Here is a 24060-nt window from a genome sequence, read left to right on the forward strand (position 1 = left end):
GATTCCTGCTCAGATAGTGGTTGGCCTGGATGACCTCTGAAGTCCCTTCCAATTGAGCATCTGTGAGTCTATAATTCATTCCTCTTTTCAGTTTTCCATGGAATAAAATTGAATTTATCCATGGCTTAGTCAGCAATTATTTATTAAGTGCTTATTACTTGCAAGGCATTATACTAAGATGAGAAGATTAAAAGGAGAGCAAAAGTATCCCCTGCCATTGAGAGCTTACTTTCTATTTAGAAAGACAGTCTATGTAAGTCAGAACATACAAGATAAAGACAGAGGAAATGGAAGGTAACCTTATAAGGAGGAAATAAGCAGCTAAGATGGCTGGGAAGTACCTCCTGAAAGAGATGACATTTGAGCTGAATGTTGAGGGAATTCTAGTAAGCAAAGATTGTGAAGGGAAAGCATTGGGTGAATAATGAACAACTTGAAGACACGTAGGTAAGAGATGGAGTGTGCTAGTGAGGAGCAGTTAATAGGCCACTGTGCCTGTATTGGAGGGGAAGAGAACATAGTAAGATTGGTGAGAAAGAAAGGGACCACATTGTGGAAAGCTTTAAATGTTAAACAATATACTTTACATTCGATCCTGAAGTTAATAGGGAACTGTTGAAGTTTGTTTCAGAGAATCATGATATAATGAGATCTATACTTGAAGAAAATCACTTTGGCTGCTGTGTGTGGGATAACTTGGAATAGGGTGAGATGATGCTGGAAGACCAGTTAGGTCATTGTAATTGCAAAAGTTTAGGCAGGAGGTAATGAAGGCCTTAACTCCAGAGCAAAGGGGAATTATGTGAGAGGTGTTGTAGAGAGAAAATTAAAAGATTTGGCAACTGATTAGATATACAGTATGAATGACAGAAAAGAGTGGAGGTGGGGGTTGGTATTGTGACCTTGGATAAGCTAATGCTATCAGAGCTCTTTCCCCCCCACACCCCCAATTACTTAACTTCTAAATTCTCCAGCTTTAGTAAAACAGTCAGTTAATTAAGTGCTCATTCTGAGATCAACTGTAAAGATACACAGAAAGGTTTTTAGTCCCTTCCCTCAAGAAGTTTACAATCTAAAGAGGGATAAATTGGACATAATCTCTGATGGAAGGAACTAGCCTTAAGAGGGACCAGGAAAGACTTGCAGAATGTAGGATTTTTGTGGAGACTTGAAGGAAGCCAAAGAGTTAAAGAAAGAAAACATTACTGACTGCTAGGGAAAATGCTAAGAGTTAGAGATGAAGTGTCTTGTTTGGGGAACAATGAAAATCTCTGGGTCATTTGATCATAGAATATGTAAAGAATAGTAAGTTGTTTAAAAACAAAACAAAACAAAACAAACAAACCCAGATCCTTAAACTGGAAAGGTAGGAGGATCCAATTTATGAAGGGTTTTAAAAGCAAAAAAGAGGATTTTATATTTTCTCCTGTAGGTGATAGGGAGCCACTAGAGTTTATTGAGCAGATGGGTAACATAGATCTGCACTGTAGGAAGATCACTTTTGTCAGTTGAGTGGAAGAAGAATTAGAGTGGGAGAGAAATTTGAGGCAAACAGACCCATGGAGTCTATTTCTATAAAGTGACAAGGGCTTTCACTAGGGGAATGGTAAAGTCATAAAGTGAAAACTTGAGAGATGTTGTAAAGCTAGAATTGACAAGACTTGCCAATAAAATGCGGAGAAGGTGCCAGTTTGCATGGGAGAGGAATTTTCCTTATCAGGAAGTTCTCTATTTCAGTGAAATTACAGGGTCAGTTCTAAACTTATCCCCTTCCTTCTGTCTTAGAAGACAGTTTTATAATTATATATAATTTAGGATGTTTTCTATCTAGGCTAAATTAAAAGAAGAAAATTGGCACTTAAAGAATAAACATTCATTACCTGGAAAGTTCATTTCTTAATAATACTGGAGACTAGGCTACTCCAGAAGTCTTAGTTCAGTTTTAATCCGTCAAAGATTTTTGAGATGCTTTGTGTAAATGTTAGCTGCTACTATTTTTATGCTAAAAATAAAGCCTACACTTGCAAAATTCTTTAACTATTACAAAAAAATTTCTCTATGGCATGTTATTTCATTCTTACTGTCTTCTCACTATAAGTCCTTGATCTAAGCAGTGCAAGTGTTATCTGTTTCAAAGAGTTTTGCTTGGAGTAAGACCTGGGACTTGAACTCCTGCATTCTGACTCAGAGGCCAATATTTTTTCATTACATAAAGCTTCTAAACCTTTTTTTTTTTTTTTAATTTTAAAATAGAATACAAAGCAAACAATGAGAAGCTAACAGTTTCCAGCTGCATGGTATCAGTATGGGGGAAGGTATTTTTCGGCAGATGCACCTTCTCTGTGGGCCTCTCAGATCATTATTCCAAGTGACTCGCTAGGCATGTCTGATCTTAGAAGGTGGCCTTACTTAAGACCTAGAATTGCCTTTCAGAATTAGCATCCAAACTCTTGGCATGCTGTTAAATTGTTTTCATGTGTAGGTGTATAACTACATTTATTGTATAAAAATAATATGTTTACATTTGCAATATGTGGGCTAGTTTTCTGGTGCTACTTTTCTATCTTTCTTCTATTACATTAAATTAACACTAGATGTCAGTAGTGAAATGCTATAACAGATGAGTATCTTTGATTTCTGTATTATTTGACTGTGAAACTAAAATTCAGCTTAACCATGTTTCTGTTTCCCAGCAATATTTTTTTCTCGAGTTGGCTTATTTCACTGTATGCTTGCCAGATAAACAGGCAGGAAAATAATGAGTTCTGATGGGACTGAATAATAAAAATGAAAGAGGGAAGTGACTTTCTGAAATAGAACATGCTTTTGCTTCTTGATCAAGTCTGCTCCTTTGTAGAAATGAATCCTTTTTATTTGAGAGTGAAATTTCCACTTTTGTATTCCAGTTATGACTTGATTAATAGATTAGAAATTTGGACAAGAAATGTAGTGTGATTAAGCACTATAGGTTTCCTCAGTTTAGGTCTTTGCATGCAAAAATCTGAACTTACAAAATGATAGAAACATCTTAATTTACTTGTGTTTCAAAATTATTCTTCAGTTTATAGAAGAATTCACTGCAGGTGTTCTTTAAATAACAAGCTCCCCTGGAGCTCTGAAAACATTTACTAGACTCATAGAATTTTAGTGTATTAATAGTCTTTTATGCAACATCTTGTGGATAAGTCATTGTTGGTAACATGCTGTACCCAGCATACACCTGGTATGTGCATTTCTATCGTCTCTTGGGTTATTTGTAATTTTAATTATCTTCAGAATTAATTGACATTCCATGATTCAGAAACATCTGGCATCATTAGAAGTGTATTGGGGTTAAGGAACAAGCACTTGGAAATCGTTAGAAGTCCTTTGTAATTCCTGAAATGTGATTCATTTCCATTTCTTCTTATTAATTTTGGGCCCAATTCATTGTATCATTTGTCTAAGAAAAATATATTGATGTAGTAATTTGCTAAACTGCCTTTACAGCTGCATCTTATAGTTTATATAATATATATTTTTCATCCACTTTGTTCTATCTATGTGAATAGTTAGATTGATCAGCACTGATAAGACTTTTTGTTGGAACTTTCTATTGCATATTTGTTAACCACAAGGTTAATAAGCCATCTTAGGCAAACATAAGTGTCACCATTATTGATATCAGTACTTAGCAGATTTTTATATTCTAGTGGAAGCCCTCGTCTGGGTCTCCAGATGTTCATTTTATTTATTTATTTTTTTTACCATGCTTTAATGAAATTCTTTATTTTTTATATCCATGGGTGTGATTATAAAAATGTTTCATTGTAAAAACTTTTCTGTGCAAATGTGCATTTTTCCTTCTCAGATTTTTAACAAGGTTGTGATTTATTTTTGTGTTGTCCATTTTCATATGTCTAAAACATAGTGGACACTTAATAAATGCTTATTGAATGAATTTTGTAGAGATAAAATGTAGTTATATATATCGATTAGTTTTTTTTTTTTTTTGATTGCCTTTGGCAATGGTGGTTATGGTAAATGCTTATTTATTTATTTATTTGCTATTTGGAATCTTCTCTGCTTGAAATGTCTTTAGGATTAGTATTTGAATTCCTTAGAAATACTGTTTAGTCTACAGAATAGATTTCTTTTGTATGTGGTGGCCACATAGAGTTATTCTTTCTGTATATGTTGTCTTTAGTAAATCAAGCGATGAGGTGATAGAGTCCAAATGTGGTGATTGATAATAATAAATTATGTGAAAGTTATCAAGGATTTTACTGGAAAAATAGTGGCTGGTTATGCATTGATAATGAGAGTCATCTGTATGTAGTGGTGCATACCCTTAATCCCTGGGATGGCCGAGGATGGCAGATCTCTTGAGTTCAGGAGTTCTGAACTTTAGTGGGATAAGCAGATCAAGTATCTGATTTCAATATCAATATAACAAATCTCCAGAAGCTGGGGTGATTATGGAGGTGATCAGACTGATTAAGGAGAGAAGAACCTCTGACCAAGTTGGAAAGGGATGGATTGAAACTTCCTACCACTCAGGAGTTTTATTGGGCCTGGGGCCTGTGTGCAGCCCCTGTACCACCCAGAAAGAATGAGATTCAACAAATTGACAATTGTCAATTTGAGATACTAAAGAATTAGATGAAGGCTCCCAGTACCTTGGATAGAACCAGTGTATAGAAACAGAGGGAGTGGAGAATTTATGATCCTCATGGGTGGTGAGAATCTTCAAGACAGAAGGGATCAATGTTGGAGGGGATGTGGGAAAACAGGGACACTGATACATTGTTGGTGGAATTGTGAATACATCCAGCCATTCTGCAATTTGGAATTATGCTCAAAAAGTTATCAAACTGTGCATACCCTTTGACCCAGCAGTGCTACTACTGGGCTTATATCCCAAAGAGATCTTAAAGAAGAGAAAGGGACCTGTATGTGCAAGAATGTTTGTGGCAGCCCTTTTTGTAGTGGCCAGAAACTGGAAACTACGTGGATGCCCATCAATTGGAGATTGGCTGAATAAATTGAGATATATGAATATTATGGAATATTATTGTTCTGTAAGAAATGACCAACAGGATGATTTCAGAAAGACCTGGAGAGACTTACAGGAACTGATGCTGAGTGAAATGAGCAGGACCAGGAGATCATTATATACTTCAACAACAGTATTATATGATGATCAATTCTGATGGGCGTGGACATCTTCAACAATGAGATGAACCAAATCAGTTCCAATAGAGCAGTAATGAACTGAACCAGCTACATCCAGCAAAAGAACTCTGGGAGATGACTATGAACCACTACATAGAATTCCCAATCTCTCTATTTTTGTCCGCCTGCATTTTTTATTTCCTTCACAGGCTAATTGTACACTATTTCAAAGTCCGATTCTTTTTGTACAGCAAAAAAAATTGGACATGTATACATATATTGTATTTAATTTATACTTTAACATATTGAACATGTATTGGTCAACCTGCCATGGGGGGGAGGGGAAAAATTAGAACAAAAGGTTTGGCAATTGTCAATGTTGTAAAATTACACATGCATATATCTGGTAAATAAAAACTATTAAAAAAAAAAAGATAGAAGGGAACTGGCAGGTTATCTAGTTCAGCCCCAGATTATAATGTAAGTTCCCCCACAATGTCTTTGATCTAGTGATGGTGAATTCACAACCATTTAATACAGGGCTTTATAGGAAAATATTGATTGAATAAAAGATATTTATCTATAAAAGTATTTACCACCTTTACTTAGGTGATAATTAGGTATAATTAGATTAGGAATAGAGGATCCAGGTAATCCAGGAAAGTAATTTAGCATTTTTCTACACTACTGGAATTTATAAAGTGCACTAGACTGAGAGTTACAAGACCTGGGATTTGATCATACTAGCACTATCTATCGTTTGTTTTTCTTTCTTTGCCTGTTTTTTCATCTGGAAAAAAAGGGAGGTGTTAGAGTTGACGATTTCTTAGTTCCCTTCAATTTCTCTCAGAAACTCCTGTAAATAAAACATTCTTTGAGAAACTTTTACAAATAAAACAAACAAACAAACAAAAAAACTACTGAAGTGTTTTAGAGGTAGAAAGTTTCTTAGGGTAGTTAACACTTGATATTTTTGTCACTTTTAGAGGAAAATATGCCTGATGCCTTGCTTCTTGGTTCTCACAATAGAGGCAACTTTTGGATAGAAGGCAATGGAGCTCTTGCCTAGAGAGAGGAAGAGAGACAGACAAAAAAATTGCTGTATGAGTAAGAAAGCTAGGGGTAGGGACATGACTTCTTGCTGGGGAAGAGAAGTTTAAAGGGAAGCAGTCTTAGAAAAGACTTTTCCTTCCTTAAAAAAAAAAAAAAAAAAAAATCAAAGCTACTGGCAGCTTGTAGATAACGTGGAGGGACTTTAATGTCAGCCAAGTCTTTGAAGACAAGTTAGAAAGAGCCAGGCACAAGCCCCAGGAGGGTTTTGACATAAAATTAAGTAGGTAAATGAAAAGAACCTAGACTCCCTTTTGCAGCTGAATACAGGGATAAGAGGAATTAAAGGAAAAGTTGAGGGTTGATAAATAAGATGCAGTAGCACCTCTTAGACATTTATAACTTTTATTTTGAAAATCTTATTTGATTTGCTAGTTATTTATTTAAGCAGATAAAAAATTAGATGTCTTTAAATATGTTTCATCATATATATCTATGTATAGGTTATATCTTACTACTCAGATCTTGTGACCATGGACACTCTTTAGATTATATCTAAGATAATAAGTTTCAAAGTAGTGGTTGACTTATATCAATGAAAGGAATTTATAATGCTAAGTTCCCTATAAGAATGAAATATGAAACCACATTTCTTTAAGACAAAATCTCATACTCCTTTGAGAATTCAATTGATAAAACTCAAGAAATGAAGTGATAGCAGAAGCCAGAAGAAAATGGACTAATATATTATATAAAACTTTTTTTTTTTTTATCATCTTATACTGAAATGTGGTTTTCAGGTTAACTCTGAGTTAACTAGGCAATTTAATGAACCAGAATCTCCTATTTTCCAAACATTTTGACTAATCAATATTAACCTCTGTGGTATATCCAGTGAATTATTTTAAACAAATTATATTTTTCATTCTGTAACAGCTGAAACAATTTTGTTAGTCTAAGTAGAATACTTCCCAACAATATACTTTGGAGGCCACTAGGTAGAGGTAACAGACCAAAGTCTGCTTTTGAAAGATAAGTGTCAGCCAGTGGACTGAATTACTTGCTCTATTATTAAGCAGAATTAGAGATGGACTTTGACATCACTTTGTAGGCTTTTTCTACTATTGCTGAAATTAAATGAAGCATCATAGAATGTTTTAAGTAAGGAATCTTGGAACATAAGATTAAAACTAGAAGGCCCTTAGCGAACATATAACCCAGTCCCTTTAAAGTAGAGATAAGAGACCCAACATGATTTGTTTAAGGTCAGATTGAAAATTAAGTCAGGACTAGAACCCAAGTCTCTGATTCTAAGTTCAGAATTTTTTCTACTATATCATAATAATATATTTTGTTCTGAGGAAGATAAATTCCCCTTTCTTTACTTAAAATTAGGTAATTTTAGTGTATGCATGATTAAGTGAGATAGCATTCTAAGAAAAGTGATTAATGCCGGAGGGAATATGGAAAAGTAAGTACACTTATACTTTGTTGGTGCAGTTGTGAAGTGGTCCAACCATTCTGGAGAACAATTTGGAACTGTGTCCAAAGGGCTATAAAGCTTTGATCCATCATTGTCTCTACTGGGTCTGTATCCCAAAGAGATCAGATAAAAAGAAAAAGGGCCTATAAGTACAATAATATTTTTAGCAGCTCTTTTTTGTGGTAGCTAAAAATTGGGAATTGAAGGGATGTCCATCAGTTGGTGAATGGCTAAATAAAGTTGTGGTATATGATTGTGAAGGAATATTATTGGGTTGAAAGAAATAATGAAGGGGAGAAGCTTTCATTAAAATCTAGGAAAACTTATATGAGCTGATGTAAAATGAAATGGGCAGAACTAGGAGAATATTGTACCCAATAATAACATATTATAATGATAATCAACTTTAGAAAACTTAATTACTTACAATGATCATGATAGTTCCAATTGATTCATGATGAAGTAACTACCATCTTCCACGAGACAATTGATGAATTCTGAGTCCATATTGAAGCATCTCCCCCCTCCCCATTTTCTTTATTTTTCTTTCTTTTTTTCCTCTTTAAACATGGCTAATATGATTTCATATGTGCAATGGCTTATCATATTTCCTGCCTTCTCAATGGGTACAGGAGAGGGTAGAGGGAGAGAGAGAATTTAGAACTGGAAAAAAAAAAACCAAAAAAACCCTAACATTCTCTGAGAAAAAAATTTGTTTTTTAAATAGAATAAATCTTTACTATTTTTCTTTGAGGGTTTGTGGAATATATAATATGGATCACACTGATTACGTAGATGTCTACAACCTCAGTGTTCACTGAAATGAACTGTGGTATATAATAGTTTACATTTATATGGTGGAGTAGATATGATGTAGAGATCTGAGATGGTTTTTGTATCTCCAGCACTCAGTGGCTGTTACATGTTAGGAATATAACTTGTCTTTGTTGAATAGAATTTGGTACAAAGTTTGAGGGTCTACAAAGTGTTTGTCAGCACAATTCTGTGAGTCAGTTAATGTCAATAGTCTTATTCACATTTTACAAATAAGCACTTACAAATGTTTGAATGATTTGTCTATGGCCACATAGTTGGTAAATGGCAGAATTGGGATTGACATTCAATTCCTTGGATTTTGAGGCTAATATTGGTTTGACTATAACAATACTTCAGATTTTTGTAATGATACTTCCTGATGTCTTCAGGAAGTCTTTCTTATCACTTCTTCTGCACTCATCCTCTCCCCAAAATCTGTCCCCTTGTCATCCTGGGCTCCCCAGAGGCCAGTCAAATAGAAACTTCTTTATCATGAACTTTACCTCTTAGTTTGGTAACTGTAGAGTTGGAATGAGAGCCTAGTTTTTCTGAGTTCCAGTTTAGGAATCTTAGTATAAAATTTTTGATTAACTGACTTTGATTAATTTTCTTAATTTATTTGCCTTTAAGAATGACTGTTTTCTTTAACTTTCTTTCCTTCCTGTATTCCCAAACTTTGGTCCTGTCTTTTCTCATTATTTTGCCTCATATAATTCTGTAGTGTTCTGAAGAAAATTGGAGATCTGTATTTTAGTTCTAATAGTAATATCAAATCATTCTGACCTTGGAGAATCACCTCATTACTCTGTGCCTTGGCAAATTCATCTACAAAATGAGGGTCTTAGACTAGAAGCCTTCTGATTCCTGATAGCAAAAATGGGAATTGAGTTAATTGGTTCTTGAAGATGTTAAAAATATCTAAGTTATTTTTCTAACTATATTTTTTCTTAAATTACTTTAAATTTCCAGGTTCTTCTGAGTTGAGGACTTGTGCTCTATCCATTGAACCACCTAGGTGCCTCTAAACTTCTACTTAATTATACTTGTATTTAAAAAATGCTTACCTTAGAATATGGAATGTTTCCCCTATAGAAAATTCCAGCTTTAAGAACGTTGGAACATAAGGTCATAACCCTGGGCTATGTTCTGACTATTGTTACCAATTATTATTCTGTACCTCTCCTCAGTCAAACTCCACAAGAAAACCATCGATAGTAATTATCTCTTCCCATCCTCTTTTTGTCTAAATCCTCTTCATTTTTTACCCTGACCTTGTCATTTAGCTGAAACTTCTCTTTCTGAAGTTATTTATTGACTTGAGCTGTGGTCACTTGATATTTCTGTAGCTTGTGACATTGGTCAATCAAATTCTCGTCTTTGATTCACGATCCCTGGTGCTCATTGTATTATCTAATCAAGCCTTCTCTGTTGTTGCTACCTCCTCAGTCTCTTCTCCTACTCTGATTGGAAGGCTGGAGGTTAGAGCACCAATCTCCTCCCAATGTGTCCATTTGTAGAGGACCAAAACAGCATAATATAATGGAAAAGATATTGGTGCCAGTCAAGCATTAATTTTAGTAGTTCATTTATTCAATCAGTCAATAAACATTTATAAAGCACCTACTACAGGCCAGGCAATGTTATTAAGTGCTGAGAATGCAAAAGAGGAAAAAAGACAGTTCCTGCCCCCCTCCCATAGCTTACAGTCTAATGAGGGAGACAAGCAAACAAATATGTACAAAAACAGCTTTACAAAGGGTAAATAGAAAATAATTAATAGAGGTAAGGTGCTAGAATTAAGAGAGTTTGGGGAAGGCTTTCTTGTAGAAGATGAGATTTTAGTTGGGATCTGAAGGAAGTAAAGAAATCCATTGGGCAGACATGAGAAAGGAAAGTATTCCAGGCTGAAAAAATATTCTCAGTTCAAAGCTGAGAGATTAAGTGTCTTGTTCATACATAAGTCAGGAAGTCAATGTCATGAGGAATATGTGCTGAGAAGTAAGGTATAAATGCCTCGAAAGGTAGGAGGAGGCAAGGAATTTTCCCACCCAAATGGAGATTTGTATTTAATTCTGGGAGCTCCTGGAATTTGTTAAATTGTGGGCTGAAGCGATTGGATCTGTTCTTTAGGAAAGTCACTATAATGACTGAATGGATTAGAGAGAGGTTTGAGGCCGGTAGACCTAACCTGCAGGCTGTTGTAAAAGTGTAGGTGTGAGATGATAAGGGCTTCTAGGTGGGAGCAAGGTGGGAGTAAAGAAGAAAAGGAAGCATATTGGAGAGATGTTGCAAAATGCAAGTCTTCAGGCCTCTTCAGTAGGTTGGATCTGGGAAGTGAGAGGTGGTGAGGAGTTGAGAAAGACACCTAGATTGTACACTTTAAGGACTGGAAAGATGGTGGTACCTATAGTAATAGAGAAGGAAGGAGGAATGCAATGTTTAGGGGAAAAGATAATGAGTTCATTTGGGGATTGTTGGAAATTTAGTTTGAGGTGTCTAAAAGACAGTTGGAGATGTGGAAATCAGGAGGGAGATTAGAGCAGCATAAAGAAGCTAATTAAGTCAGTGGAGCTCATGAGCCCTTCAGGAAATATAGTAATATAGAGGGATAAGAGGAGGTCCAAGACCCAAACCCTCTACTTATAGTTAGAGGACATGGAGGAAGATGGAGGAGAATCTAGCATAGGATACTGAAGAAGAGTGTTTTGATAAATAGAAAAACCAGTGGCGTCCTAAAAACCTAGACAGAAGAGAGCATTGGGAAGGAAAAGAATATCAGCAGTGTCCAAAAGTGCGGAAAGCTTTTGGGTTTGGTAGCTAAGTTCATTGATAACTTTGGAAAGAGCAGTTTTGTTTGAATGATAAAATCAGAAGGTGGATTTTAAGGGAATTAGAAGAGAATGATAGGAAAGAAAGTAAAAACACTCATTGTAGATGGCCTATTCAAGGAGTTTGGCTGCAAGGGCATCTGTAAAATCGATAATACTTGTTTTATCTCCCCTATGGCTTTGGTGTGAGGAACAAATGAGAAAAAAATATTTCAAAGCACTTTGTAAACCATAGAGTGCTCTAGAAATGTGAGGTATTTTTTATCCTTCATCTATACTTGAGTATACACCAAACTAGAAAAACCTGAAACTATAGCTTTATTGATCTAGATCCAGAGGAGATTGTAGAAATTATACAGTTTAATCCCCTAATTTGACTTTTGAGAAAATGGAGGTCTAGGGAGTTTGTGGGTAGGCCAAGATTTTAGAGACTATAAACTAAAATAATATAAACTAAATCTAATAGCTAAATTTCCCCCATACTTGGACATTTAACAAGTATTTAGTGAATGCATGAATGAAATCCTTCCTGTCTTAAGTGCCAATTCTAGATAGTTATCTTCTAGAAAATGCATTTTCAAAATAGCTTTTTGCATGAAGATAAATTAGAATAAGTAAAAATCTTAGCAGAAATTGTTAAAAAAAAAAAAAAAACAACCTCTAACTGTGTTGTATTAGTATTTGTCAAATTGTGTTTTTTTCCCCCTGTGAGATATCCTTATAAAATATGTAGAAGTGACTGAAATGTCTCAAATTTCTTGCTATAGTGTTGTGCTTTAAATCTAATTCATTGTTTTGGAGAAAAGCTTTGTATTTAATAATAATAATATACTATATATAACATATAATAACAATATTATAGCTAGCATTTACATAGCTCCTCCTTTGTGCTAGGTACTATGCTAGTAGTGCTTTACAAATATTATTTCATTTGATCCTTACAACTCCCTCCTCCCTCCCCCCCCAAGGTGTTATTATTATGCCCATTGTAGAGATGAAGTTAAATAACTTGCCTGAGGCTAGCAAATGTTTGAAGCTAAATTTGAACTCAGGTCTTCCTGCCTCTAGGCTCAAGACTCTTTCCCCTGTGGACTGTTTGTGTTCAGTCTGTGGCAGAGCACTCCAAGCTCATATTGATCTGATCAGCCATAGTCGGACATAGTGTAATTCGACTCTTAACAGTGATGCCATTTTGGTCCTCTTCAAGAATAAAGGACAACAACCCACCAATCAAGCAACCAACCATCCAACTAGCTGACTATAAATTTGGGTACTCTAGCTAAATAACATCTATTTGAAAGAGAAATATAGCTAGAAATTATGAAAAGGCCATTATAGTTTCAGAAGTGTCCCTGTTGATGACAGTTGTATCCTTGTGATGGAGAATGTTAGCTATATTTTCTGAAGTAGCACTTAAACTTTTTTTTTGGGGGGGGGGGCGACTTGCCCAGGGTCACACAGCTAGGAAGTGTTAAGTGTCTGAGACCAGATTTGAACTTAGGTCCTCCTGAATTCAAGGCTGGTGCTCTATCCACTGCGCCACCTAGCTGCCCCGTGGTACCTAATTTTTTTAGTCTTTTTTGGGGGGCTTAGGGAATATATTTTTTATCTGTGCATAAATTGGATTTAAATGAGGCAGAGTTGCATGAAGTCTTTAGCTTTACTCAGTCTTTTCAGTTCAAGTGTCAGGACAAAGTCAAGAAGACAAGTGAGGACTCAGGGTACAGTGTGTGACTTTGGGGGCCTGATGTCTAAGCACTCCAAGTACTTGGCTTCAGCTGCCTTTGTAGCTGTTGGAACAAATTGTTCTCCTCTAACCATTCCAGAGGAAGCCTGGGGTAGAGATCTCCCAACTCACTGAAGGGTTTGAAACCCCTTAGTTGCTTCTATATGGTAGCCCATCTGGGTCATGGCTGCTGTGCTGGCCACAGCTTCTTGGAGCCACAGTAAGAGTTAAGTGGATTACACTACTTTTCATGCATGGTGCCATTAAAAAAAAAAAAAAAAAGTATTACTACAATGAAAGTATTAAATTATAATAATTTGTATGAGTTATCTCCTACAATTGTGAACTCTTCTCTTAGAAATACAATTCCGTTTTTCACTTTGAAGCACAGTTGCTTCAAGCTTAATAGATGCTTAATAAAGATTTTTGAAAGATGTAATAAGTGAAAGCCCTATTTTTAGATTGGTTAGCCATTATGTTGATCAGAGTTCCTAAGTTTTTCAGAGTTGTTTGTCTTTAAAGTATTATTAATCTATTAATCATTCTTCCAATTTTGCTCACTTCACTCTGCATCATTTCATAGTGAGTTCCCCAACTTTTTCTGAAACTGTCCCTTTCCTAATTTCTTATGTACAGTTATATTGCACTATGTTCATAGCTCATAATTTGTTCAACCATTCCTCAGTAACAGGATACCCTTTTAGTTTACAATTCTTTGTCACCACAAAAAACAGCCACTGTAATTATTTTTGTAAATATGGATAATTTTCCTCTTTCTTTGATCCCTTTGGAGTATATAGGCCACACATCGGCATTTCTGGGCCAAAGAGTATGTGCAGTAAAGTAACTTTTGAGGCATAGTTCTAAATTGTTTCTAGAAAGGTTATTCCAATTCTTAGCCCTACTACCTGTGTACTGATCTGGCTATTTTTCTGAAACTCCAATTCTTGTTATTTCTTTCTTTCTTTTTTTTTTTTTTTTTTTTTTAAATCTTTGCTAATTGATATGGAATAAAATATAATCTCAGAGTGGTTCTAATTTGCATTTGTCTAATTACTAATTTGAAGCATTTTTTTTTCTTATGATGTAGATAGTTTGAATTTCTTCTCCTGAGAACTACCTATTCATACACTTTGATCATTTAGCAATTGGAGAATTTAATCAGTTCTTTATGTCTTGGGTAAGAGACCTTTATAAGAGAAACTTGTTGCAAAGATTTCTTCTTTTCCCCCAATTACCTACCTGTTTCTCTTCTAATTTTGAGTTGTGTTTGTTTTATTTATGTAAAACTTTAAAAAATTTTATATGATCAAAATGATCCATTTTTATCTTTTGTGATCCTTGCCATTCTTTGTTTGGTTATGAACTCATCTCCTATTTATAGCTATAAAAGGTAATTTCTTCTTACTCTTCTGATTAGTATATGATGTCATCTAGGTCATGTATTTCTTTAGAACTTTTCTTGGTATAAAGTGTGAGATGCTTGTCTATACCTGGGTTCTTCCAGATGGTATTCCATTTTCCTTAGCAGTTTTTGTTAAATAATGAATTTTTATGCTAGTAGTTTGTATCTTTGAGTTTCTTAAACACCAGGCTACTATGTTTTTTTGCTTGTTTTAAACCAAAACTTCTATTGATCAGTCTATTTTTAACCAATACTAAATTATTTTAATGCTTACTATTTTGTTGTGTAATTGAGATCTGGTATTGCTAAGTTCACTTTTTTCTCACTTTTCCCATCATTTCTAATGAGATTTTTGATGTTTTGGTCATCTGGGTGAATTTTGCAATTCTTTCTTTCTTGATTTACAAAATAATCCTTTGGTAGCTTGAGTGATGTATTACTGAGTAAGTAAATTAATTTAAGTATTGTCATTTTTATTATATTGACTTGGCCTTCCAGTGACAGTTATTGTTTCTCTATTTAGGATTGTCTTTGTTTTTTTGGAGAATATTTTGTAGTGTTCACATAGTTCCTATGTGTGTCTTGTCAGGTAGCTTCCCAAATACACAAATAACTGTGTAGTTATTTTAATTGAAAATTCTATCTCTCCCTCCTAGGTTTTAATCATAATATATAGAAGAAATTCTATCGATTTCTGTGAATTTATCCTATATGCTGCAACTTTGTTGAATTTATTGTTGAAAGCTGATTTTTGTTGTTGTTGTTGACTCTTGGGTTCTGTAGGCAGTCAGTTCATAAATATTAATTAAGTGCCTACTCTGTGCTAGGTACTTGCTAGATGTTGAGGATATAAAGATAAAAGGTAGGTTCTGCTTTCAGGGAGCTCACATTCATTAGGAGAGATTGCAGATAAACAACTAAATTGGAAATAATCAAAAAAAAGGAAGGCACTAGAATTGAGGGGGATTGAGAAACATTCCCTGTAGAAGGTGGCATTTTTTTCTGACATTTAATTTTATTTGAAATTGGGGAAGTCTGAATATGTAAATTTGAGAACTTTCAGCATAGAGATAACTGAATTCATCTGCAGTCTTAATAAATCCTTTTCACTGCTATAGTCATTACCTTTATTGAGATCCTTATTCTTACTTGTTTTATTTCTCTATCACCTTAATTTCTCTGACACCAGTCTTTGTCCAGTGCAAATTTTCCTTCTTGTGCTCTGTTTATAGCCTTTTTTTTCCCCCTGAGGCAATTGGTATAAGGTGATTTTCCCAGGGTCACACAGCTAGGAAGTGTTAAGTACCTGAGTTCAGATTTGAACTCAGATCCTCCTGACTTCAGGGCTAGTGCTCTATCCACTGAGCCACCTAGCTGCCCCTGTTTATAGCCTTCTGAAAACATAAATCTGAACATTAACATTCCTCTGCTCCAGAATCATTCATGATTTTCTACTGCCTGATGAATAAAAAGACCTTTTCTCATACAGTTCTTGTCTTCTTTTCTAGCCTTAATTCATAGTTCTTCCTACCATCCATTTTGTATCCTGGACAACATTATTCCTATGATTTCATATTAGTTGGGTCCCTGTATATATAGTCATGAAGTTGTATGCTGTTTCCTCCTGTTCTTGTGACTTCTGTTGTATAGAATTCCTAATGATAAAGCTGTCTTCAAAGCAAATGAACAGCATTTTTGTATCTTTTAGTTTTGTATCTTTAGTCCAAAGTCGTTTGCTCAGGGTTTCACCAAGATCCTATCTATGATTCCATTTTGTCTTTTCAGTGTAGCTTTGAGGTCAGCTCCCTATTCATTGTAGCATACTGCTTCTTCATGACATGTAGGGAAGTAAAAGTCACCATCACATGAAAATATACATTAATAAAACTCACCACTTTTTTAAAAATAGACTTTGTTCGAACATGTCCTTGCTTAATACTACTTTGTGTCTCCACCTGTTCTTTGTAGGTCATTTCGCTTGCTGACTATTAAAAAGGTGCTTCAAAAGAGAGGGCCTTAGAAAATTGTTGAAGCCTTCAAATATATTTGTAACAATAAAACTTTATTATTATGTTATACAAGTAAGACATGGACTGAAGGATGTTTTTAATTGTGTGTTCATAAAATTTTAAAATAAAATTATAACCTCCAAGCCAAGCAATACTTCATGCATTTTTATAAGAATTGATGTTTATGTTTAACATATATTGGATTACTTGCTATCTAGGGGTAAAGATGAGGGGAAGGAAGGGAGAAAAAATTTAGAACGCAAGGTTTTGCAAGAGTGAATGGTAAAAACTATCTTTGCATCTATTTTGAAAATAAAAAGCTATTATTAAAAAAAGATTTAATGTTTATTTTAAAAGTTAGAAGATAAAATTATCTATATTTTGTTAAATATAAATATATAAACTTAGTTATATTTTATTTCAAAGTCATATTCACTATTCATCATTTACAATGAAATGAACCCTCTAAGTGTGGTTACTTTGTAAATATACTATAATATAGAGAGCTCACATAAAATGTTTATTTTCTGTTAAGGACAAAAGATAGATATGAAAAATCACAAAAAATAAGATTCTTGTCATGTATATTACTACATTAGCAATGAGTTGATTTTGCCTCATGTCATATTTTAAAAACTTTTCTTACACCTACATTCTAAACTTTGGCCTTTCTTTTCTGCTAATAGGATCTATATTTTTGGTATGTTTATAAATTATACATTTTGAAAGATAACTTTTATAAAGTATATAGCATAACATGAGTAACACCTTTTATTAATTAATTAATGATTATTTGTATCTTTCTGTATGTCAGCTTTCAGAAGAAGAGAAAATTCAGCGTTACAGCATTCTTTCTGAGCTCTATGAGCTAATTGGTTTCCATCGCAAATCTGCTTTCTTCAAGCGAGTAGCTGCCATGCAGTGTGTAGCCCCTAGTATTGCTGAGCCTGGATGGAGGGCTTGCTACAAATTGCTTTTGGAGACTCTTCCTGGCTATAGTTTGTCATTGGATCCTAAGGACTTCAACAAAGGTAAATTTCAATCCTATTGGAATAAAATATATTAATTCAACAATTGCTAAGAATGTATCTTTGTTTTTTATTCATCTCCAGGTTCTTTGAAACCTAAATATGAAACTATGACTGCTGTGTTTTTTTTTTTTTGTTTGTTTGTTTTTGGTTTGTTTGTTTGCTTAGTTTAATTTTGTTTTTTTTAAGTGTCAACAAAAAAATCAGCAAACATTTATTAAACACTTCCTGCAGTAGGCACTCTACTAAGTTCCGGAAATACAAAGAAAAGCAAAAAACATTTTCAGCTTTCAAGGAACTCACAGCTGAATAGGGGAGACAATTTGAAAACAACTACAACATGCAAGAAATATGCAGAGTAAAGTGGAGGAAGTCTCAGAGGGAAAGCACTAGCAGTGAGAAGATATCTCATATGTATGTGTTCCTCTTTTTCCTTGCAAACAGATATAGCTTTAAGCGTACACCCTTTTTCAGAGACAATCTGTATCACTTCTCTATCTAAATATGCTATATTTAGGGTACAGTAAAAAACATTAGGAAAGTTTTAAGTTGTGGGATACAAATAATAAATAATAAAGTTTAATAATATTGTTAATATTATTAATAATAAACTTTTCTAATAAAGTTTAACATTACACTAAGATTTGGGGGATATTCTGTATACTATATATTTGTGCATATGCTTTTGTACATACAATTAAATGTGTGTTTATCTTTATCTCTATGAATACACAGGATAGAGACTGAATTAGAAATTTCATTGGTACAGGGGAAATCTTAAACTGTGGGTTGCAACCCCAAATAGGATCACATAACTGAATGTGGGGGTCATGGAAAATTTGGCAAAAGTAAAAGATATCAAATATTCCACCATGATTTAATTCTTTATGCAAAAATAAACAAATATATTTATCAATCATTTGTATGCAAATTTGTTTTCATCTTTAATAAATAGTAAAATTACATATATATCAAAAGATTGTTTTAAAATAAATTTCTTTGTTATTTATATTAGTAAATGTTTGATTTGTATATCTTTTTAATATATCTATATATCTGGGATTGCATAAATATTTCTCAGGCAAAAAGGGGTCTCAAATAGAAAAAATTTAATAAGCCCTGTCTTAATGTAGATAGGCACCTTCTCTGAAAAAGTTTCAGACATGGTTCTTCTCTCAAAAACTTTGCAATTAAATTGGTTGTTGGTTCTTTGACTTAAGTTTTGAGTAACATGGGAATGCCGGTTTATTTTGAAAACTAAATTTTCTATTCAAATATTTTCACTATTTAAAATGAGACTAAAAGCCATCTTTAATTATTAATCTTGATTAGGCAGCTTGGTAATGCCATGGACAACAGTGGATTTGGAATCAGCATGAGCTGAAAAATCCTACCTCAGACTCTTACTATGTTTGTGTTGCTAGAACTGTCACTTAACCTCTCTCTGCTTCAATTTGCTTATCTATAAAATGTGGGTAGTAATATCACCTACCTTACAGAATCAGATGAAGTAATACATGTAAAACACTTTGCAAACCTTAAAACACTATAAAAACTTTAGCTATTATCATTATTACCAAATTAAAATTATTATTATTGTTAAAAATTAGAACAAAGAGATCAGAACCCCTGAGTGCTCTTTCCAATTGTATAGATTAGTGATAAAATAATTATCACTAATATTTGTATCATTTCTCATTTTATAAAGTATTTTCATATCCCTGATTTCTTTTGATTTATCTTCTCAGTTATCTTCTGTGGCATTTAGGTAGCACTTATCATCCTAATTTTCAAAGTGAGAAAATAATTTCACAGAAGTAATTGAAGAAACCTAAATCTGGTAACATAAGATTAAAAATGCAATTAAAACTTTTGATCTTACTTATGTTGCTTTGCACATATTAGGTATTAAGTAAATGTTTAATAATATTTGTAGTGATATGGACATTTTTATTTTCTAAAGTCAAAGCATGTTAAAGTGCTTTTCTTGACTGCTGCAATCACTTAATAAATGCTTGTTAAATTGAATTATGTCTTTTCATAAAATAAGAATATGGGAGCTGAAAGAGATCTTAGAACTACTTCCAAGCTGAAACCAAAGCTATCATTCCTTGGTCCTAGTCATGCCTTGGGCTCTGCATTAATAAAGAAAAGCTTTTTATCTTTTCAGCCTCTTTTTAGAGGATGACTCCCTCAAAGTGAGGAGATATTTTTTTTCCCCTCTACCTTACAACAGGGAAAAGCTTATATTGAAATGTGAAAATGGCTAGTTATTTTGGTGCAAAAGAAAAATTACCATCAAGCTAAATACTTAGCATCACATAGATGGAAAAGTCAGGTTATGTGTTTTCTTTTAAATTGTTTGTTATTGTAATTGACTATATCAATAACCAAATTAAAAAAAAACAACAACATGATTATTTCAATAGATGCAGAAAAAGCATTTGATAAATCCAATATCCATCCCCATTAAAAACCCTAAAGAGTATAGGAATAAATGGACTTTTCTTAAAATAGTCAGTTGCATCTATTTAAAACCATCAGTAATCATCATATGTAATGGGGATAAACTGGAACCATTCCCAATAAAATCAGGGGTGAAACAAGATTGCCCACTGTCATCTTTGCTATTCAATATTGTATTAGAAATGCTAGCTTTGGCAATAAGAGAAGAAAAATAGATTAAAGGAATTAGAATAGGTAGTGAGGAAACCAAATTACCACTTTTTGCAGATGATATGATGGTATACTTAGAAGAACCTAGAGAATCAACTAAAAGCTATTAGAAATAACTTATAACTTTAGCCAAGTTGCAGGATACAAAATAAATCCCTACATAAATCATCAACATTTTTATACATCACTAACAAAGTCCAACAGCAAGAGATACAAAGAGAAATTCCATTTAAATTAACTATCAATAGTATAAAGTATTTGGGAATCTATCTGCCAAGAGAAAGTCAGGAATTATATGAGTAAAACTATAAAACACTTTCCACATAAATAAAGTCAGAGCTAAACAATTGGAAAAATGTCAAGTGCTCTTGGATAGGTCAAGTGAATATCATAAAGACAACAATACTACCTAAATTAATATGTTTATTTAGTGCTATACTAATCAAACTTCCAAGAAACTATTTTACTGACCTAGAAAAAATAACAACAAAATTCATCTGGAAGAACAAAAGGTCAAGAATTTCAAGGGAATTAATGAAAAAAATGCAAATGAAGGTGGTCTAGCTGTACCAGATCTAAAACTATATCATAAATCAGCAGTCATCAAAACCATTTTGTATTGGCTAAGAAATAGAGAAGTTGATCAGTGGAATAGGTTAGGTTCACAGGACAAAATAGTCAGTGACTCTAGTAATCTAGTGTTTGACAAATCCAAAGACCCCAGCTTTTGGCATAAGAATTCACTATTTGATAAAAACTGCTGGGAAAAATTGGAAACTAATATGGCAGAAACCAGGCATTGATCCACACCTAACATCCTATACCAGTTGTTTAATGAAGTGTCTCCTTTGTTACAAAAGTATTTGTATAACCAGTGGTCCTCAAACTTTTTAAATAGAGGACCAGTTCACTGTTCCTCAGACTGTTGGAGGGCCGGACTATAGTAAAAACAAATCCTCACACTCTGTCTCCGAGTCAGTGTCAGCCCATTTGCCAGGGCGTGTAATGTTCTGTTGTCTCCAGAGACTGCAGATCGCTCTCTGGGAGGAGATCTGCTGTCTCAACTCAATCTCCCAGCCAGACTCTTCTTCCTGAATAGAGCTGCCAACTCTGACCTAGAGTAGAGACTTCTCTCCCTTGCTCAATGTCGCTTCTTTTATCCTCCCAGAGAATGGGCGTGGAATAACTCAGGGGCTTCTGGGAAAAAATACTTCAACCAATGAACTTGCTCCTCTTAAACATGCAAGCTCCTCCCCAGAAGTTGGAAGGGGTAAAACTTCCCTTAAAGGCTGGAACTAGAGAATTGTTAAGTACTGACTGAGCACTTAGTAAGAACCTAATATCTCATTATCTCATTAGCACTTAGAACATAACACTGACGTGCCACATAAATGTCCTCAGCTGGCTGCATTTGGCCCAAAAGCTGTAGTTTGAGGACCCCTGCAGTATACCAAGATAAAGTCTAAATGGGTTCATGATCTAAACATAAAGAGTGGTATTATAAACAGATTAGAGGAACATAGGATAATTTACTTCTCAGATCTGTGGAGGAGGAAGGAATTTGTGACCAAAGAAGAACTAGAGATCATTATTGATAACAAAATAGATAATTTTGATTGTATAAAGTTAAAAAAAAATTGTACAAACAAAACTAATGCCGACAAGATTAGAAGGGAAGAAATAAACTGGGAAAACAGTTTTACAGACCTCATTTCCAAACTATATAGAAAATTGACTCAAATTTATAAGAACTCAAGCCATTCTCCAATTGATAAATGGTCAAAGGATACAAACAGACAATTTTCAGATGAAGAAATTGAAACTATTTCTAGTCATATGAAAAGGTGCTCTAAATCACTATTGATCAGAGAAATGCAAATTGACAACTCTGAGATACCACTACATACCTCTCAGATTGGCTAAAATGACAGGAAAAAGTAATGATAAATGCTGGAAGGGATGTGGGAAAACTGGGACACTGATGCATTGTTGGTGGAGTTGTAAATGGATACAACCATTCTGGAGAGCAATTCAGAACTATGCCCCAAAATTTATCAAACTGTGCATACCCTTTGATCCACCAGTGTTACTACTGGTCTTATATCCCAAAGAGATCTTAAAGGAGGGAAAGGAACCCATAAAAATATTTGTTGCAGTTCTTTTTGTGGTGGCAAGAAACTGGAAACTGATGCCCATAAATTGGAGAATGGCTGAATAAATTGTGGTATATGAATTTTCTGGAATAATAATATTCTGTAAGAAACAATCAACAGAATGATTTTAGAGCGGCCTGGAGAGAGTTACATGAACTGATGCTAAGTGAAATAAGCAGAACCAGGAGGTCTTTATACATGGTAACAAGGCTATATGATGATCAATTCTGATGGACATGGTTTTCTTCTTCAACAATGAGATGATTCAACCCAGTTCCAATTGTTCAGTGATGAAGAGAGCCATCTATACCCAGAGAGAGGACCATGGGAGCTGGTTCATAACATAGCATTTTCACTCTTTTTGTTGTTGTTTGCATTTTGTTTTGCTTCTCTCTCTCTCTTTCTCTCTTTGGTTTGATTTGATTTTTCTTGTGCAGCATGATAATTGTATAAATATGGTATGCATGTATTGGATTCAATATATATTTCTACCATGTTTAGCATATATTTGTACTACTTGCCATCTAGGGGAAGGCATGGGGGAAGGGGGAGGGAAATTGGAACACAGGGTTTTGCAAGGGCTAATGTTGAAGAATTGTCCATGCCTATGTTTTGAAAAATAAAAAGTTTCCATAAAATAAACAAATAAATAATATGCTATTGGAGTTGGAAGGATACAGTATAATAATAACACTCCCAATAATAACTCCTATTTGTACAATGTTGGATGGTTTATAAAATGCTTTTATTGCAACAACCCAATAACATTGGTGCATGAGTATTAGTCTTTCTATTTCACTGATGAGAAAATAGGGTCACAAGAGACAGGAGATGGTTGGCCCTTCATTTGGGGGACAGGAGTTAATACTTAAACTCAACTCTTGCTCTAAGTTCATTGCTTTTTTCCACCACTTTATACTTTCTCTGCTGCCTGAACTGTTTACAATGTGGTGGATGAAATGGCTAATTTTTTTCCTAGCCCTTCTTACCTTAATTCTTTAACACTTACCTGACCTTTATAGCTTTTCAGCTCATTATGAGGAAATGTTGTTGTAAAGGTGGGCAAATGCTCTTTTGAAGGGCAGGAGAAATTATTTTGTTCCACATTGGTCTTTTCTTCCTCTGTTTCTCTAAATTAATATCATATAATATTCTTACCACTAATCTCTTAATATATAATAAAATATTTATTGTGTGGATTAAAAAATTTTTTTTTCCTGAGGTAATTGGGGTTAAGTGACTTGCCCAGGGACCCACAACTAAGAAGTGTTAAGTGTCTGAGACCCGATTTGAACTTGGGTCCTCCTGAATTCAGGGCAGGTTGATCCACTGCTGTCATCTAGGTACCCTGATGTTAATTTAAAAGTATTTACAAGTGAGAAAATAAATATTTTTAGCATCTTTACTTTTTCCTTTGATAACAGTATTTACAGATATTTCTCCTACCAGGTAATTTGCTTTGTGTTGCTCAAGTTTTGGGAGGGATGAGATATATTAAAGAAATGTTTAAATAAATAGTTTTAAAATACAATATAACACACTGTAGTTTTTTTAGATATTGGATTCTGGTAACTACTTCATGATGAAGGACATTTATTTGTAATCTGTAGCATCTATAGTGCTTCAGAAGCAACTCTAGTTGTCATTAAGATTTTTGACTATGATTTTTTTAAGTGGTGATTTTGATGAAGACTTTCCTCATACTTAAATAAGAAAAGTTTAATTTTGAAAT

General features: G+C 34.1%; 1 protein-coding gene across 2 annotated transcripts in view; it reads left to right on the top strand.

Annotated features, from left to right (window-relative positions):
* TRAPPC9 (trafficking protein particle complex subunit 9) overlaps positions 1–24060 on the top strand; it is a 968086-nt gene that overhangs the window by 56072 nt on the left and 887954 nt on the right. For both annotated transcript variants that reach the window (XM_074264738.1, XM_074264741.1), the window contains one exon: positions 17286–17502. In XM_074264738.1, the coding sequence (XP_074120839.1) occupies positions 17286–17502 (217 nt within the window). The remainder of the gene's footprint in view (positions 1–17285; positions 17503–24060) is intronic.

This window comes from Sminthopsis crassicaudata, chromosome 1 (genome assembly GCF_048593235.1).
Source record: "Sminthopsis crassicaudata isolate SCR6 chromosome 1, ASM4859323v1, whole genome shotgun sequence".
NCBI lineage: Eukaryota > Metazoa > Chordata > Mammalia > Dasyuromorphia > Dasyuridae > Sminthopsis > Sminthopsis crassicaudata.